This window comes from Ammospiza nelsoni, chromosome 1 (assembly GCF_027579445.1).
Source record: "Ammospiza nelsoni isolate bAmmNel1 chromosome 1, bAmmNel1.pri, whole genome shotgun sequence".
Lineage (NCBI taxonomy): Eukaryota > Metazoa > Chordata > Aves > Passeriformes > Passerellidae > Ammospiza > Ammospiza nelsoni.
In genome coordinates this window covers 97,743,355-97,761,290 of record NC_080633.1, presented here as the reverse complement: position 1 = coordinate 97,761,290, position 17,936 = coordinate 97,743,355, and the positions used below count along the sequence as shown (strand labels likewise).

Genomic DNA, 17,936 nt, shown 5'->3' with positions numbered 1-17,936 from the left:
GTAATGGGATAGGATAGGATAGGATAGGATAGGATAGGATAGGATAGGATAGGATAGGATAGGATAGGATAGGATAGGATATTTCTATTGGAAAGGATCTACAATGGTCACATAGTTCCACTGCCTGATCACTTCAGGGCTGACCAAAAGTTAAAGCACAATTTTATGGTCATTATCCAAATGCCTGTTAAAGATTGACCATCTTGAGGTATGGACTCCTTCTCTAGGAAGCCTGTTCTAATGTTTGACCATTCTCCCAGAAAAGAAATGCTCCCTAGTGTCCAGTCTAAGCCTCCCCTGACACAGTGGATTCTCCAGCGGTCAATCTGTCTGCGACTATCTATAAATTTTGCCAAGATTAACAACACCAGGAATTTTGAACTTGTTTTGGTTTTTTTTCCTCATAAGTCAGAATCTGTGTACATTTTGGTTTTAGTTTCATAAACCAAATTCCCACAGATAGTGGTAATTTTCTATAGGATTCTTGGTTCATTAAGTACATAATGACATTTTTCTTTACTCTGATTTCTATGAGAATTTTTTTTAGAATTTTTTCCGGACTCTTTGTTAACTTTTAGGCTCAGAAAACTGTGTGTGCTCAGATGAAGTAATCCCAAAACTTACATTGCAGGTCTATTTTCAACATTTACCACTTCATAAGAAAGCGGGAAATTTGTGGATATTCAGACTGGATGATAGTTAATGATTCTTTCAACTGGACTGCTTTTACTTTCTGATTTTAAAGAAAACATTCTCTTGAATCTAGACTTATTTCATTGGCATTTTTTCAGGGGCTACTAGTCATATCCAAATAGTGGCATTCAAAAACTATGCAGAAGGTGTCATTCACTTTCTAAAAGAAAATACCTCATCCCACTAAGAAATTCAAACTTTCACAGCCACTAGTCTCCCATTCATCCTTTCCTTACCGAGTCAAGACATTTTTTACCCCTCTTCCTCTGTGAACTGCAGGGTTTCATTGTGCCTCTATATGGCACCTTGCAGTCAGCAAGAGGTGTAAAGTCCAGATTTTCCCAGGAACTCTGTAGGTTTTTGGCATTCCTGGGTCTTTGCTGTGTGTTTGAATGAAACCACAGAATAGGGAAAATCTTTACTATGGCAACAAAGGGTTTGTGCAGCTGCTCCTACAAAGTGGTGGGGGTGGGACAAAGCTGTTCCTCATGTCAAAAACACTGCAGACAACATAAAGGTTTGTGGGGTGTGTAGGTAAGTGGCGTGGGTAGGTGTGAGAGCAGAGCTGGGAAATCCTTACATAAGAGTGTGTCAAATATTTTGGTAGCTGGTGATGTAATTTAAATGCTGTTTTGCCATTTGGAAACTTAACTTGCCCTGGAGTTTTGAATGTTTTTGAAATGGTAGTAATCATGAGGGTTTTCATTCAAAATATGATGGAGAAAATTAAATTCTTCCTTTGTCTGACACAATTTTGAAATTTCTCTAATGCATAGCCATAGAGCTGGATGATCTTGAATGCAAAAAGGTATTTTAAATCTCTCCTATGGACTATACCCCAAGTACCTTAGCACATGGGTGGGCATCCTTACCAAGAAATTACTCTCGTTCTTTTCTCCTTAAAAATTTCTGGAATATTTTGTATGCTGTCACCATGTTCTTTTAACTATTTGTCCATCATGCTGCCTAAGACTCAGATTGAAATCTGCCTTCCTGCTAATATAAACTGTGAGCTCAGCCAAAGTTTGTATGAAAAGCTTTACAAAGGTGTCTTACAAGTGAGATGATACAATTTTTTATCTGCATGGAGCCTGCTCCATCCCATGAATGCGTCCTGAAGCTGCATACATGAAACCTATGAACACTGTTTTCCCTGTTCTGTTCACCTCAGTTACATGTTTGCATGCAGCTGGGGCTGCACTGTGAACATTTTCATTGAGGTTACCACAATCTGGTTAGCTTGTTTGAATGCAACAGGGCAAAGATGTTTTCATAGTGAGATATCCAAAGATGCAAACCCTCCTGAGAATTTAGCGTGTAAGCACTTTAAAAATCCCTGTAGCCACCTATCTACATTTCTGGGCTCTTTTTAAAGAGCTATTTCTTAAAAGTCAGATATCATTTATTTCATCTTTACGAAGCTGCATTTGAATATAAGAGGATTTGAAGGTTAGTGACATGAGCAAATTTGTAATTTTTTTTTCCACTTTTCTTGTGCTTTACAAAATATTGCATGTTTATAGAGATAACAAAGTAGATAGAAAGACACTGTCAGGCTAAAATTCATATTTGTTTCCAGAAATGCAAGAAATGAAGAGCCAAAGAACTTTTCTCTAAACAAAATTGATGATTTGTTTAGCAGTTTTGCTTGCTAAAAGCTGTGGGTGATATGAGCTATAAATTAGGAATAGCTGCTGTAATTATGTGGTGGTTGTTGCACATCTGACTGAAACCCAGCCCTCCCCTTAACTAACCTCAGAGAAGCATTTAATATGGAAGGGAAATTTTCGTTTGTATTTTGTGCCTTTAAACAAGCTCACTTGTGTAACTGTGCTGGTAGGTTCATGTCATTGAACTCTCTCAACAGAGAAGCAGGTTAAGTTGAATGAAGTATTACTAAAAAATAATCCTCAAACCACCTCACCAGGGGGCTTAATTTAGTACTAATCTCATATCTGCTATTTTCAGAAAACTGTTTCTTATAAAACGCAGCAACTATAGAGCTTCTATTATTATTAGCAAAAATAATAGCTGATGAAGTTATCCAGTGCTCTCAGGAGACAGGTATTATTATAATATTAATAGTAATGAGTAAAATGAGGCACAGAAAGATTAAGTCCAAACTCAGCTGTATATGAATTGCCCAAGGTCATAGAATAATCAGCTGTATGCTAGGCACAGCACAAAAACAAAACAATAACATAACAAACCCTGAATCATAGTCAGTTGCTTTTTCGCAGAAGAATGATCTTCTGGAAAAGGTATTTTTCACATGGTTTTCATCAGTCTTTTGAATTATATCATCATTTTGTGTCTCTTGTCAAGCAAGGCCTTCCTCTGTTGCAGTAACTCTGTTTAGGAGTTCTTTATATCACTCAAGGGAATAGTTAAGGCTTTGTCTCTGATTAATAGAAAACTTTTTATCAATGATTTACAGAGGGGCACCGTGCTTTTCAGAGAATAGGGGAATTATAAAAAGTAATAATCTGAGAAGGGATCAAAAATTCTCATAACAGCTCTAAAGTTACTTTGTAATTCCCTCCTGTGCTTTTTGTGCTTTGCCTCATCAGGTACTTGTTGGTAGGACAAAAATTAGGTGAAGTTCACAATATCTCTTAATTTTGTGGTTTTTCTCCACTTCTGTTTATTTTATAAAGATTACAAGGATTTTAACATGAAAATTATTTATGATCTCTCTGATTATGTTTAGACTGAAGACAAGAGATACTGAGCATCTAAAGAAGCCATATCTGATATGCAGAAACTTTCCTATACTGCAAGTACATGCAGGCTTTCAATATGTATTTATTAGATTTATTTAGAGCCTATCCAGATAGAGTTTGGTTTTCTTTCAGCTGTGGGTTGTTGTTCTTATGCTACTGATGTCTTATATAACAGCCATGCTAAGGGTTTTTATTTATCAACTATGCAGGCATCTACTTGAGGAGAATTGTTAGGCAGTAGTAGAGACTGTAGACCCTGTGCTGTTGGTTTGACATTATTTCACTGACCACAGTGGCTGAGTTAAACAAAGATGTGTGAATACCACAGTCAGCAGAATGTCATTTTGGCTCGATGGCACTGGGCACCTCATTGGCTCTCAAATTTTCAAATCCATTGAATATAGGATCAAAAATACTGGCATTGGAAGGGTGGTCAGCTCACCTACTTGCCTGTTCAAAGCAGGTATAGCATCAGAACTAGATAAAGTTAGCCAGGGTCTTAGCAAGTCAAGTTTTGAATACCCCCAATGATGCAGATTATGGGAGCTCATTCCAGCACTTGGCTGTTCACACTGTAAAGGATTTTTTTCCTTAAGTTTGTCTCAAATTTCCCTTGCCACAGCCTGTGACCTCTTGACTCTTGTCCTTTCACTGTGAATCTCTGATAACAGTCTTCTTTGCAACATATTTTTCAGAAGAGAGAGAAAAAAATGGGTTTAGATTTATTTTAGCCTTTGCTTTCTCACGGTGACTAAACATTAGACATTTAATCCAGCGTCACTGATCATGTTCTGCTTCTTAGAGGTTCTTTGCCAGGCTCTCTCCAGTTTGATATTCCTCTTGTGCCTGGGCCCTGAAGATTTTGTGAACATAGCTAAACTTCCAGATGTAGTTTCTCAATTGCCAAACAGGGGGAAAATGTGACTTCTCTGGTTGTATTTACCATGCTTTTGCTAATGTGGTCCAGTGTGTCATCCATAGCCTCCATCACTGCATAGATGCTCTGGTCATTCTCATTATCACCAGGACAGCTAGTTCCTTTTTTGGCAAAGTTTTTATCTATAAAGTCAGTCCCCAGACTGTGCTTGTGTGCATTTGACCTGGCCCAGTTGCAGCATTGACATCTCTCATTGCTGAATTTCATGACAGTCCTGTCAGCCTTTCCCTCTGCTTAGCTGAAATCCCTCTGAATAGAAGCCCTCCTGTCTGGGTGTTTGACTATTCCCCCTGGTTTGATGCCATCCCCAAATTTTCTAAGAGTCGATTCTGTCCCACTGCCCACGCTGGTGATGAAGATGTTAAATGTAATGAAGTATTGTTCCATCTCAGCTGCAGGAGTAGGTTTTTCAAAAATATTTCAGTTCTGCAGCGTTCAGCAGCAAGGAATTAATGAAGATTTTCTGTGCTATGGCAGAAGCATCCATTTCTCTGTTTCTTATGACTGTCTCAGGGTAAAAGCTGCTAGTCTCATAGCATATTCAGTCTGTCAGAATCCATTTCCATAAAGACTGCTGCCAGGCAAGATTCATATGGTTTCGTATGACTGGCTGTTGAATGCACATCTCTACAGTCTTTGTGATTCAAAACCCATTGATAAATCAGCAAAAGTTCTTCTCTTCATTATCTTAAACATTTCCTTGTAGAATATAGTGGTAAAAGTTGCAATTGTTACTACCTGAGATTTTGTAAAATCCTTTTTAAAATGCTGGTATTTCTGTGATGTGTTCCCACATATTGTCTGGTGTTCAGTTTTCCATACGTTTTGTTTTACAAGGAAAAAAAGCAATGGAGTTACAGATTTCCATGGCAACGGATATAATTCTATTTCCTTTGTTTTTTGAAGCTGAAACAGGCAAAGGATTGTTTCATTAAATAACAACTATGGATTTGAAAAGACTTGAGTTACATGGCATGTGGGCATGTATGTACAACTTCTATTGAGCCAAGCAACTTTTGCCAGCAGAAAGAAAAAACAAACACCTGGTTTTTGTCTGAAAATGAAATTAGGGGAAGAAAGGTTGCTAATGTCAGGATTTATTGGGCTGATGCAAGTATATGGAAAGATAAAGCAATCTGTGAACATTTCTCTGTCTCCCACCTTCTAAACTGAATTCCTGTCTTGCAGCTACTTTTGCTATATTAGTAAATACACATCAGTAAGGAAGCAAAAATTTCACTGGCTTCTTTTATAAGCAGAAGTTTGAATTGCAATTCAGATAACCATGTCTCTCACTACAAGTTGTTTCTGGGCCAAAAAAACCCAAATACTTCCAAATATACTTGATATATTTTTATTTAGAAGTGTGTGCATTGCTTTTTAATGATCACTTATTTCAGTTTTAAAAGAACAATGTCAAGAAATCTCTGGCTGTATCTATGCATATACATGATCATGGTGTGGTCCCTGTGTGCAAGGACACACAGTGGAAAGGAATAGCCCTTTATTTTTATATACCAGGTTCTCAGTTGATTTTAGATCTGTAAAAAACTCATTAAAGGCCATGCACCTCCTGAAGTAAATATTTAATTGTTAATTAATAGGCTGTCTTAAATTAAATTAATGTGTGTTCATATGTGCAGGCATATGCCTCCCTCTCGCCCCCCTCAAAAATACAATATGTTTCAAAGCTAAAACTTAATAATTTACATTCATGTGTATTGCATATATATAACTAGCCCCAGTAAGTGTGATTCAAGATGCATTTCAAATGTCTAAAAGTAAATAGTTGAAAGGAAGGAACCATGTTTTTTGGAAGATTTTGATGAGTTATCTGAGAAGACTTTACCCCACAGTAGTAATTTTAATGCATTCTAGGTTTGGTATTTCTTGTTTTTAATTGAAATGTCTTTGTATGACATATAAAACTAACTTCTGAAAATGTGAGAAAGTAGAGGTCAGCCAGACTATGTGTGTTGCTGAATACTGGAGTCATGCACTGATAAGTTTAATGAGGAATATTCATGAAAAGTTATTGATGATTACAGTTTCAGAAAGTATTCGGAAAATTGTCTTTTTGTCATTTTATTAAAGTTCATCAGTCAATAATTTCTGTATACCGAAATGAAGAAGCTAAAAGAAATGTGATTTCCACAAATATATGTAATTGGAAACTACTGATTTGTTTTAGACAATAGAAGAAAAACTTCTTGAGAAATCTCAAGAGGTCAAAGGGATTTGCTTTATCAGAAATAATGGAAGCCAAATAACTGCGCAGGGAACAGTGAATATAGATTGCAGCATTTTTTAGAAATCCGGTTTTCAGCCCCAAATTTATTCAATTGGGGTTCTCCCAACTGAGGACAGTCTGTGTTCATCCCTATTTCACCTTTCTTGCCACATGCTAGAGAGAGACATTTTTCCACCACACCAGTTCTGAAGCAAACTTCTATGAGGTCAGAAGGGTTGTCCTTACAGTACTCCCAAGTAAAACACTGAGATTTCAAGTGTCCCAAATATCTGTTTAAAATATGTCATACCTTTTGGCAAGTAATTCCATGAAAAAAATCTCGTACTTTGAAGACTTTGCCAGAGCATTTCAGGCTGAGGTCAGACTCTAGTAGCTTTGTAAGAAGGAGGAATACTCAGCAGAGCAAGGAGAGTGAAAAACAGACAGAGGAATGAGGACAGAGGAAGGACTTGTATGTCAGCACTGATAGCAAGCCTCACTATTTTTAGCCCTGGCTTGACAAACCTCATGAAAGAGCCACTTCTGGAACTCCATAACTCTCAGGCTGAATTACCCAGAAAACATTTGCTCCAAATGAAGAAGACAAGTTTTTGTTGAGGGCCTCCTTCTTTGATCTCTCTAACTGATGCATTTCAGTTTGTTCTTTTCCACCTCAACTGACTTATCCTTGCACTGTTCAGAAGACAGATCTGGGACTCTCCCTGTTCAGTAAAACCTTCTCTGTAATTTTAGAAATGACACTCACAGACTGGTTGAGGATGGAAGGGATCTCTTGTCCAACCTCCCTAGCTCAAGCAGTGCCACCAAAGCTGGTTTTCTAGCAACATGTCCCAATGTCTTTTGAATGTCTGCAATGTGAGAGACTGCACAACCTTCCTGGGAAATCTGTGCCAGTGCTTATTCAAGCTCATAGCAAAGGCGTTTCCTGATGTTCAGCAGGAATCTCCTGTGTTTCAGTTTCTGCATGTTGTCTCTGGTTCTGTCACTGGGCACCACTGTAAATAGCCCGGTTCTGTCTTGTTTGCCCCTTCCCATCAGGTATTTACAAACACTGATGAGATAAAACCCTCCCTGCTCCAGGCTGAGCAACCCCAGCTCTCTCAGCCTGTCTTCACAGCAGAGGTGCTCCTTCCCTCTGATTATCTGATTATCTTCATGGCCCCCTCTGCACCTGCTCTGACAGATCCCTCTCTTTTTTGTGCTGGGGCTCTTAGGGCTGGATGCAGTGCCCCATGTGGGGTCTCACGAGGCAGAAGAGAGGGAGAATCACTTCCCTCAACCTGCTGGCTCAGGTGTGGCTGGCATTCTGGGCTGCAGGCATACATAGCTTGTCGACGGAAGGAGACCCAGACATCCGTTTGATCATCACAGGCCCAATTTTATTGATCAGTACGGCGGGTTAAATACAGTTAATAATGAGCTTCATACATATTGCAAAAGTTGAGCTCAGGATTGGTTAGCTTACATATCAGCATCTACGCCTACTTCTACATTCCTATGGTTCTACTTTTGATACTTTCTACATATTCTCAGGATATATTCAGGACTAATCTCTACTCCCTTTCCTCATGTTGCAGCAAGGTCACTGCTGACCTTTCCTTTTAGCTTGCTGACTGCTGACTTTTCTCCTTCAGCTTAACCAGCGGCATTATTTCAGCGTGGCCTTTCTCAGCTAACCAATTATTAATAATACTCTCCACAATAGCTGGCTCCCATTTCATGGCAACAGAAAGGACAATCAATATCTGCAAATAACTTCTGTGCAAAACTGGATTCTCTACCAGGCACATATATGTATGTATACACATACATGTTTTTCTTGAAGACATTAGCTCAGTTGTGTTTGTTTCTACTGAGACCTGCAGTATAGCCAGGCTTGAAATAGTCTCAGCTCTTTCCATGTTGGCATTATCTCCCATGTTATTAGTGAATGATTTTATGCAATGAAAAATGGATAATGTATTTCTTATTTATAGTAAAATGGCTCAAACCTTTGAAAAATGTAAGAATCTGAGCTTCTACCCTCACACTAATTATTATAGTTTCCAGGAAACTTCTTTCACAAAAGGAAGAAACCCACAGTTTTGTGACGGAATATAGGTGAAGACACACACCTTACTGACATTCAACAAATATAATCCCAACGTGCTGTAAAATGTATCTAATTTTCCTCCAACTTCAATCCCTTCTGTCTGGCAACACTGATCTATTATGAGCTTCTTTCAGAGTAAAGAAAAAATAAAAGAAAAAAACTTTTTCAGGAGACCTGTGAGGTCATATATTGGTGGGGGATTTGCCAATATTATGTGTTCTGTCAGGAGCAGCAAGTTGGATAAAACTGTAAAAATAAATATAAATCAGTGCATAGCAAATAAATAGTATGCTGATACCTATAAATTATTATATAATAGTTGACATATTTAAATAATTAACACAGTCCAAGCAACATATATAAAAATGAACATAACTACGTTCTAAGCAAGCTAAGTGATTGTGAAAAAAGGGCTACAGAAAAATTGTAACCAAAGAGTACTAGTAACACATCACCAAAGGAAAGAATGTTCTCACTGCTATTTCATAGGACTGTATCTGCATCAAGTTTTATTAAATATTTTCAAAGAAGGATCAAGGCTCAGTCTAGTCATTTTACTTCCATATCTTACATTTATAACAATGTGGAAGTGGATCAATGAAGAGACAGAATTCAAAATGACAAATTGGGAAATTGTTTGGAGCAGGAGAATTGATTTAAAAAGAAACCTGGGCAAACCTGTGCTGATGAAGAAACAGTCTGCTTTACAGTACTGGATGAGAACTGTTTTTTGTGAAATAGATCTATGTGTCATAGTATAAAAGTTGAATCCAGGACAACCATTACTGCTTTTGCAAAAAAGACAAACATGATACCCTTTTTTTGGTCATGATAAGAAAATGAGAAAACTCTGTGCCAGCTAATTGACACTTGTGAGGTGAAATATATTTCTTAAACCCTCGTTCTCTTCAAGGCATAACACAAAGTAGCCTTCTTTGGAGTTAGAAAGAAAAAAAAAATCTAAATAATGATATTAGATTCATATTTCTAGACTACTACTCTCGTTAGTCTTCTGTGACCTAGTTCTCTTGCTATTTGTTTAAAGACACTAATGAGAATTTGAAATGAGACAGAGGGTTTTATCCATAATAAACTAACCTATTTTCTGAGCATATCTGTAAAAAGCAAACTGTCCTTATTGCAGACTAAAAAAAAATATGGAATGAACTATAAATTGCTCAGTTTGTCTCCTCAAGCCAAATGTATTTTCTGTCACCTTCAGTGTTTTGACTTTTTAATGAAAAAAATAAAACAGAGAGAATAATATGCTAAAAAGATCAAAGCTCAGAACCCTAATACAGTTAACAGGCTCCATTTTTGGAATTGTATTCATTATTGGTATCAGAGTAACAAATCTATTGAAGTCAATGGAGATGGCCTATGGGAATTAAAAGAAAATTTACTATTTAAGACTTTCATAAAAGAGCAATAATGAAAAATATGGGAAACTTCTTACAGTGACACATTAATAGACTTCTTTCTTTTTTTATAATTTCTATTTTAATCAAATAGACCTGTAAAAATAATAAAGTTGTCACTGGAAAAGCAAAAACTTCATAGAGCTCAATATTTTGGATATTATGGCTTTGGATATTAGATTTAGATGCAGCAAAGAAATGTAACGTTCGCTGTATGAAGGGTATTTTATCAGACAGATTCTGGGGGAAATGGATGAACCCTAACTACTGCATGTTTCCCGTCAGGTAACAAAAATGCTTCAGTAATAATTGTGGTTTTTATATTCCTACTACAAAATTCCCTGAGTTAATATGGTTTTCCTGTGTGCATTTCTACTTTTTACCTAAGTTCTAGTTCTGTTCTCACTTTCTACCTCATAAACTGGGGAAAAAAGTCTAGGTTATGTTTTTTATTTCCTGAAGGAAGTCACACTAGATTTGAGAAATATTTGTAGCTAAATCATTCTAGATTCATGTTTAATTTGGTATATTGCTCTTGCTTTCCTCTATCAAGACCAGAACACAGATGTGACACAGCAAAAGAACCCTCAGTGAAATCAGGGAATGCTTTGGGTTGGAAGGGACCTTTAATGGCCATCTGTCCAAGCCCCCTACAATGAGAAGGAACATCTTCAACTAGACCTGGTTGCTCAGAGCCCAGTCCAATCTGACCTTGAATGTGTCCAGGGATGAGGCATCCAAAACCTCTCGAGGCAACCAATGCCAGTGTTTTACCACCCCCATCACAAAAAATTCCTTCTTCATGTCCAATTTAAATTTACCCTCTTTTAATTTAAAAACCCTCACTCCTTGTCCTGTTACAACAGGCCCTGCTGAAAAGTCTGCCCTATTTTTCATTTGGGCCCTGTAAAGTACTGAAAGGTCACAAAAAGGTTTCCCTGAAGCTTTGTCCCTGAACATCTCCAGCCTGAACCCCAGTTCTCTCAGTTTGTCGTCACAGGAGAGGCGTCCAGCCCTCTGATCATTTTTGAGTCCCATCTCTGGATGTGCTCCAGCAAATTCCTGTCTTTGTGCTACAGACCCCAGAGCTGGACACAGTACTCCGGGTGGGATCTCACCACAGTGAAGTAGAGCAGCAGAATCATCTCAAATTCATTCCCAAATAGAAATGTTTACTTCTAGGTGTCTTTGCTGCCTCTGTCATGATGGGCCCTTTCTGTACAGTTGATGCTTATGCATCTGAGCCTGTTTTGCCAGCTCCTGAGAAAAATGTGTTGGTGTTGCAAACAACAGCTGAATATTGGTCTGTTATGTAAGAACAAATCCAGACCCAGAGATGTTTTAATTTTCTGCATGGTAAACACACTTAATGAGATAGGTGAAATAATTTTAAATACATTTTTAACCATTACATTTCTGTTAAATGAAGGACAGTAATAAATCCGTGCAGAATGATCTACCTGCTTTGAGAAAATAAGAAAATTTAAAGGTTATTTACTTGATTTTCAACAGTGAAAAGTTCTGTGTTTGCATTAGCTGCTTCAAAAAAAGTGTGGAGTGCCAGTTGGTTTTTAATGAGGCATAGTAAAAAGACAAAAGGGAAGGGCATGGAGGACGAAGTCTCTGAACTTATAAATGTGTTCTCTTTCACTGGTCTGGAAAACCAGAGGTCTTGAACCTAAGCATCTAATTTTTTAACAGTTAGACAGTTTTGTAAATCTTCCCTGATTTACAAGTTGTTTGTTTGTTTTGTTTTTCTAGTTTAACTTCATTAGCTACCAGAATTTAATTTACAACTGGGAGTCAGGGATTCTGAAAGAGTAGATCTCTGTACTTTAAATGTCAGTTTAGCTTGTAATTATTAATATAAAAAAGAGCAATCTAGTAGTATATGAACAATTGATAATATGGATGTTTTTATGTATTTTCTTCACTTTCGTTATCAAGTTTTTTTATCTGAAACACCCACAATGTAACATATAAAATGTTCTCCAGAGAAAATGGGTTTCAGTCAATATATTATTCAATTTTCTTTGAACAGAGAAATATTTTTACTAACAGCAGTTTGTAGAAGTAAGCATTCTGTCATTGTCAATTACATTTGATCAACAATGTGAATTTTATATGGATAAAACAGACTAAAAGAAAAATTATAGCTGATGGTAGTTCAGTAAAAATAACTCCATGGATAAATTAATATTACCATCCCTTATATGGTATATCTTCAAATCCAAAGGTTTATGTTTCTGTTTTAAAGTCGCAAATGAAAAACAAAATTGATATTTTATTTTAAAGTTGGGGTTTTTTTATGAGTAATAAACTAGAAATTGCATTTTTTTCTCTATGGAGTCCCCAGAGAAATATGGTTCATCTGGTCTTATTGCAGTTAGCATATGGTGATAATTCTTACCCAAAAGGTGATATCAGAAGTTCTTCCTTAGCTAGAGAATCTGAGGAAACAAAGTATTGTGAATGCTTTCAGTGCAGTCTTCTGCACTAAAGCAGTTCTTACCTTATTTTATAATGAGAAGAGATTTTTTTTTTTTTTATTCTCCTAAATCTCTAATGTGTGCAAATAAAGTTCTTCTACATCACTATTGGTCAGATGAGGCAGGAGCTAATCAACTCAGATCAGGAATGATGATACATTTAGTCACATATTCCATTCAGTCTGTGGATTTAGCTTTGAGATAATAAACTGCAGTCAAAGTGGTTATATTTACTGGAATTATTTATTTCAGAATGCATGCTAAGAAAATGCTTTGCCTTTAATTTACCTTTCGAGTCATTAAATTATTAATAAATAATTGGTAAACTAAATTTTAAAGATTATTTTATATAATTTTGCTCTTTGGCAAATGTACTCTTGTTACTCTTGCTATACAAACATGGTAAAATAGTATAGAGGGTTTGTTACTGTCCTGATCTCTACAATAAAGGAAATTCTGTATATCAAGAAAATGTAAACCCCCAAGCCTCCCTAAAGTTGGAATTCTTGTGATAAGGCTTTCAGACTTCTTTTTTAATGAACTAAATGTTTCTGCAAGCTCTTTACCTCATATCAAATAGCTTCTAGTGATGATCTGCACCACTGACAAATGAAATGTAATACTTGGCTGTAAATGAGCAGAAAAGACATTAGCTGTATACTGGGAGTTATTTTGATGGCAGTTCTCAAGAAAAAAACAACAGAAGTAACTACAGCAGAATTTTGATCTGAAGCAAAATATATTCCATGCATCAGTTTGTGTTAATACTCAAAATTTAAATCATTTTAGATCTTTGGGTGGATGTTGTCTCTAAATATATTTTGGGGGAAGGAAGAGGTTTAAATTACAGAATAATATCAGTTTGTACAGTTAAAAAGGACTTTTTTAAATTTGGCATTATGATTCTCAATGAGGAATCCCTAAGAACTAATGATAAACCTGCAGTAAATTATCCAAACCTTGAATACCTTCTGTTCTGGAGCTGAACTCTCTGCAAATGAGTTTCTAGGCACACCCTCTGAGAGTACCATCCTGGTGCCTCCCCTGAAACTAAGAGATTTTTCATTCTAATTATTCAGATCTAATTGATCCTTCAGTACTGATATTTTCAGACATCCTCTGAAAAAATTATGCTTGCAATGTTATGGTGATTTGTTCGATCCCAAAAATTATTGATCACATTTTAAATTCTGTAAAGCCAGAGATACAAAATATTTGCAGGTGCATTCTCTTTTCTTCTAGACACAGAAGGCTTAACAGGAATATCCAAAGAGATTGCCAGAATGCACAGTCCTTCATCTTTTTTTTTTTTTCTGTAGTGTTGCCTTGTCTTTCACTCACATCAATAGTTTCTTGGAGACAGAGATCTCTTTAATAAAGTTGACATTCCCTCTGTCAGGTTTCTGTGCTGTAGCTCTTGGTCACAGGGACACTTACCATGCAATTCCCAATTTCAGTCACATAAAGTCTCCCAGACCAGGAAAATCTGCTCTTGAAGCTGAGCCTGCTACTGGTGATGAGACACCTCCCCTTCAAAGGAGGATTAGGAGATTAATGACTCTCCATTGCTAATTCTCTGCTGGTTGTCTCAGATTCTCTCTTAGCATCTTTCTGGGTATTCAATCCAATATGCAGGCTAAATGACCAAAAGGAAATGTCATTGCAGAGGGATTTTAGAATTCAGGCATATGTTAATCCATTGTTTTCATAAAGAAGAACATAAAAAAACCCTGGCAGCAAGAAGAATAGCTGTAGAAAAATAGGGACATATTCTGATTTCTTAATATTAACCTCTGCTAGTGAACCCATAGACCCAGATTCACTTTTGCAGCTTTTTCCTGAGCATTCACAGCGCTGATGCTTGTAACACAGTTTAAATAATAGTGGAAAACCTGTGGTAGTTTAGAAAATGGTATGTGCATGACAACATAGATTCAATTTACAGTTTTGAGATTATTAATCAAGGATGCTTATGTGTGACCTTCCATTTATGTTTGCTTTGGCTTTTAGCTCCAGACCAGTCTGTCTGAACCAATGACTTTATCCAAGTCGATCTCCCTTCCTCGTAGTGCATATTGGCATCACATCACCCGGCAGAACAGCGTTGGAGAAATCTACAGTTTACAAGGCAAGTTGCTTATAATGCCATCTCCATTAGCTTCTTTCAATTTCACCAGAATTCATGCAAATTGCTTTTTATTTGCACTGGTTATTTTCTCTCCATTTCATTTTATCAATTGTCAGGAACCTCAGCAGGATCCCCAAATTTACATAAAATAGGTTTCTTTTAGTCATTTTGTAAACAAATGGTGAAAATTATTTCTAGAATCACCACATAAAGTTGGATAGACAATTTGGCTCAATGTAGCTTCTCAGTAGCTAATGAATGTCAGGTTGTTTTAGTATTTTCTACCAATGAGATGGGGCAAGTATTTGGGCAACCTCAGGGTGCCTAATTAAATCTACATAAAGTGGCTATATGAGTTGCAAGATTAAAACAGAGTAATTCTAGGAAGAAGAGCTATTCTTGGTGAATTTGCTTGGCAAATCATATATGTGAACTGTTTACTCAACTTACTTACAGACCTTCAACAAATCATCTTCTGTCTATGGTTTTCTTTCATATGTTTAGATTTGCTAAAGCTTTCAAATGCTATAATTAGCATAACTTGATGATGATGATTCACTGCTCTTAAGCTGAAATTTATTTGTATCTTATAAGAAAATGAAATTATTGTTACATTTAAAATGTGGACCTTTTAAAAATAGCCTTTTGTAAACATATTGCTTTGTATTATTTCTAAAGGCCTTAAGGATTTCGTTTTAGTTCTCTCTTAATAATCTGTTCGCATAAACAATTTACATTTAGATAGGAGGTTACAAACTGCTTGCAAACAAGAGTACCAAATGCAAGGACACAGTACATATTTTCATTAAAATAAGTAAAATTCAGTATATAGATGAAGGACATTAAATGCTTTGTTTTGTGAATTATCACATAAAATCAGCAGGTGAACTGTGCATTCAGTGGCTGAGTCATTAAAGGGTACAAGCATTTGTTTCCCATCATTTCCATAGAACAAAGTTAATTTTTAATCATGTTTGTAGTCTTACATTTAAATACCAGTAATGGAAAAAAGAAAATAATCTTTCAGAAGCTGTTTGTGAAAAAAGTTATATTTGTACCTCACCCTACATATATTCATCACATCACTAATGTTTTTTTAATGGACACAATAAGAATGCAAAAAAGAAGTTTATTTGTAGAGATGTTAGATTTCTTCTTCTTGTGTTCTTGATGTGTCTTTTCTTCATTAGCAAGACAGTAAATGTGTTATATTCACTCTCAAATGTTTTTCTGCCTTATAAATGGCCTTCAAAATAAAGGAAAGCAAAACTTTAAAGTAACAATTAAAATATCTATACCACCAAGCTGTGCAGGATTCAACATACTGGAAGTGTATGATTAAAAATGTAAGAATTTTTCTTTCTGGAAGTATGCAGATTTTATTCACATTTCCACTGAAATGAGGGGCTAATAAATATTTCAGAACTTAAGATTTTCATTTTTCCTACATGTAGTATGATGACTGAAGCCTGAGAAAATGTAGTTAATTTCAGGAGAGACTGATTCAGTCTTTCCCGTGGGCAAGGAAGTGCATCCAGAAGACTCTGGTTGCAAAACTTTTCCACGCAAGACTACCATTCACTATGTAATGAAAACCTCTTTGAACCTTCTGCTGCAATTACTAATTAAAAACAGCGAATTGGCTGCAATTACTAATCAAAAACAATGAATTTGTGCAGAAAGTGAAGCGGGTGCAAAGCACACCTTTTCCTCCTCGCACCTTGTCATTCCGACAGCCTTTGCAACTGCAGGGCTGTCAAAGCATCAGCCCACAGGAGCTCTGCAGATGTGGGTGGAAGGTGGGCAGCAAGGAAGCAGATTGCAAGCATCACTTCAGCCCTCACCTTCGCAGAGCAGCCAGCTGAGAGGAGCTGGTGCAGAGGGAAGCATCACCTGCTGCTGCCAGAATCTCCTCTGAGCTTCCAAAGGTGCCTCGCACCTTCGGAGAGGAGACGTTCTCTTCAGAGAATGGGACACTGTTCTCAGCTCTGCACTTCATGGGCATCTACAACAAAGCTTTGAACACTCAGGAAACAAATCTGAAAATTCCCCACATACTTGTAAACATCTCACAAACTCTGAAATAAACAGAGTGATGTCTGCCTGAATCCAGGTGACTGTCAGTGTCAGTAGTAGTAGCCAGGCTCACTGCTAAGCACGAGGGCTTCCACAGTGGCAATTACTTCAAACTTGCAGTCTGAGGTGACTGGACTTTAATTAATAGCAGCCGGTGATGTATAAGGAGAAATGAATATGTGCTCATACTACCTTAGATAAATTGGCTCTTTGGGAGTTATTTAACAGTCAAATTTAACTTAATTAGTAGTGTGTGTTGATCTGATAATGAATATGCTATGGGGTAAGAAGGTAGTGGGCTTTGTGATTTTTGGTTTTTAAAAACTACATTTCAGATGAAAAAAGGCCCTACAATAAATGAGTGTTGGGTCTATTATGCTCCATTAGCCCATGAAAATACTTACATGTAAAGAACTGTAGAAATTAATACATAGAATAATAGAGCTAAAGTAACACAGGTTGCACAAAATATTATCAAATGAGATGGGATAGTTTCTATTGATAATCCAAGTTTGCCTTTAATTGCAGTTTAGAAATTAAATAGTGTCCTTTAATATTTATTATCAAAGAGTAATTTAAATAGCAGAGGAAAAAGACCTCTACACCATTTTGCTGCATACATGAGTGTGACATACATGAATTGTACGTTTTCATAAATGATTGACAGCTCTAAAAAAATTTGAGCCCAACATAAGATAAGCATTCATTGATATGTTACGCTATCATACATCAAGATCTAAAAATTGATAAAAATGAGAAGCCAAGAGCAACCTTATTAACTGAAATCTTGATTAAGAAGGAAAAAATATGAGCCATATAGGCATGTAAAAAAATACCTTGTGTGTTTACTAGTAATTCAATGTTTATTTTTTATACCTACCAAAAAATTTAACACTGTTACACGGATATTTAAAATTGACAAACAGAACATGTGAGTTTTTATACAACAAAATAATTCTTTTTTTTTGTTTGTTTGGTTGGTTGGTTTGGTTTGGTTTTTTAATTTATTTTCCATTTAGGGCTTTTAATTTGTTTAAAATGAAAAAAAAAAAAAAGGTTGCAGACTGAATTTTCACTGAATTTTCATCTATCTGAAGAACTCTAGTCCTTGCCCTTTAGAGTTTGGATG

The 17,936-nt window shown here is 36.4% G+C and overlaps 1 protein-coding gene across 1 annotated transcript in view; it reads left to right on the top strand.

Moving 5' to 3' along the window:
* The window catches only part of DOK6 (docking protein 6), a 203,054-nt gene extending 186,405 nt beyond the window's left edge, over positions 1-16,649 (top strand). The window contains exons 7-8 of the mRNA XM_059469020.1: positions 14,614-14,731; positions 16,411-16,649. Coding sequence (XP_059325003.1) covers positions 14,614-14,731; positions 16,411-16,649 — 357 coding nt within the window. The remainder of the gene's footprint in view (positions 1-14,613; positions 14,732-16,410) is intronic.
* Positions 16,650-17,936: the final 1,287 nt, after the last annotated feature.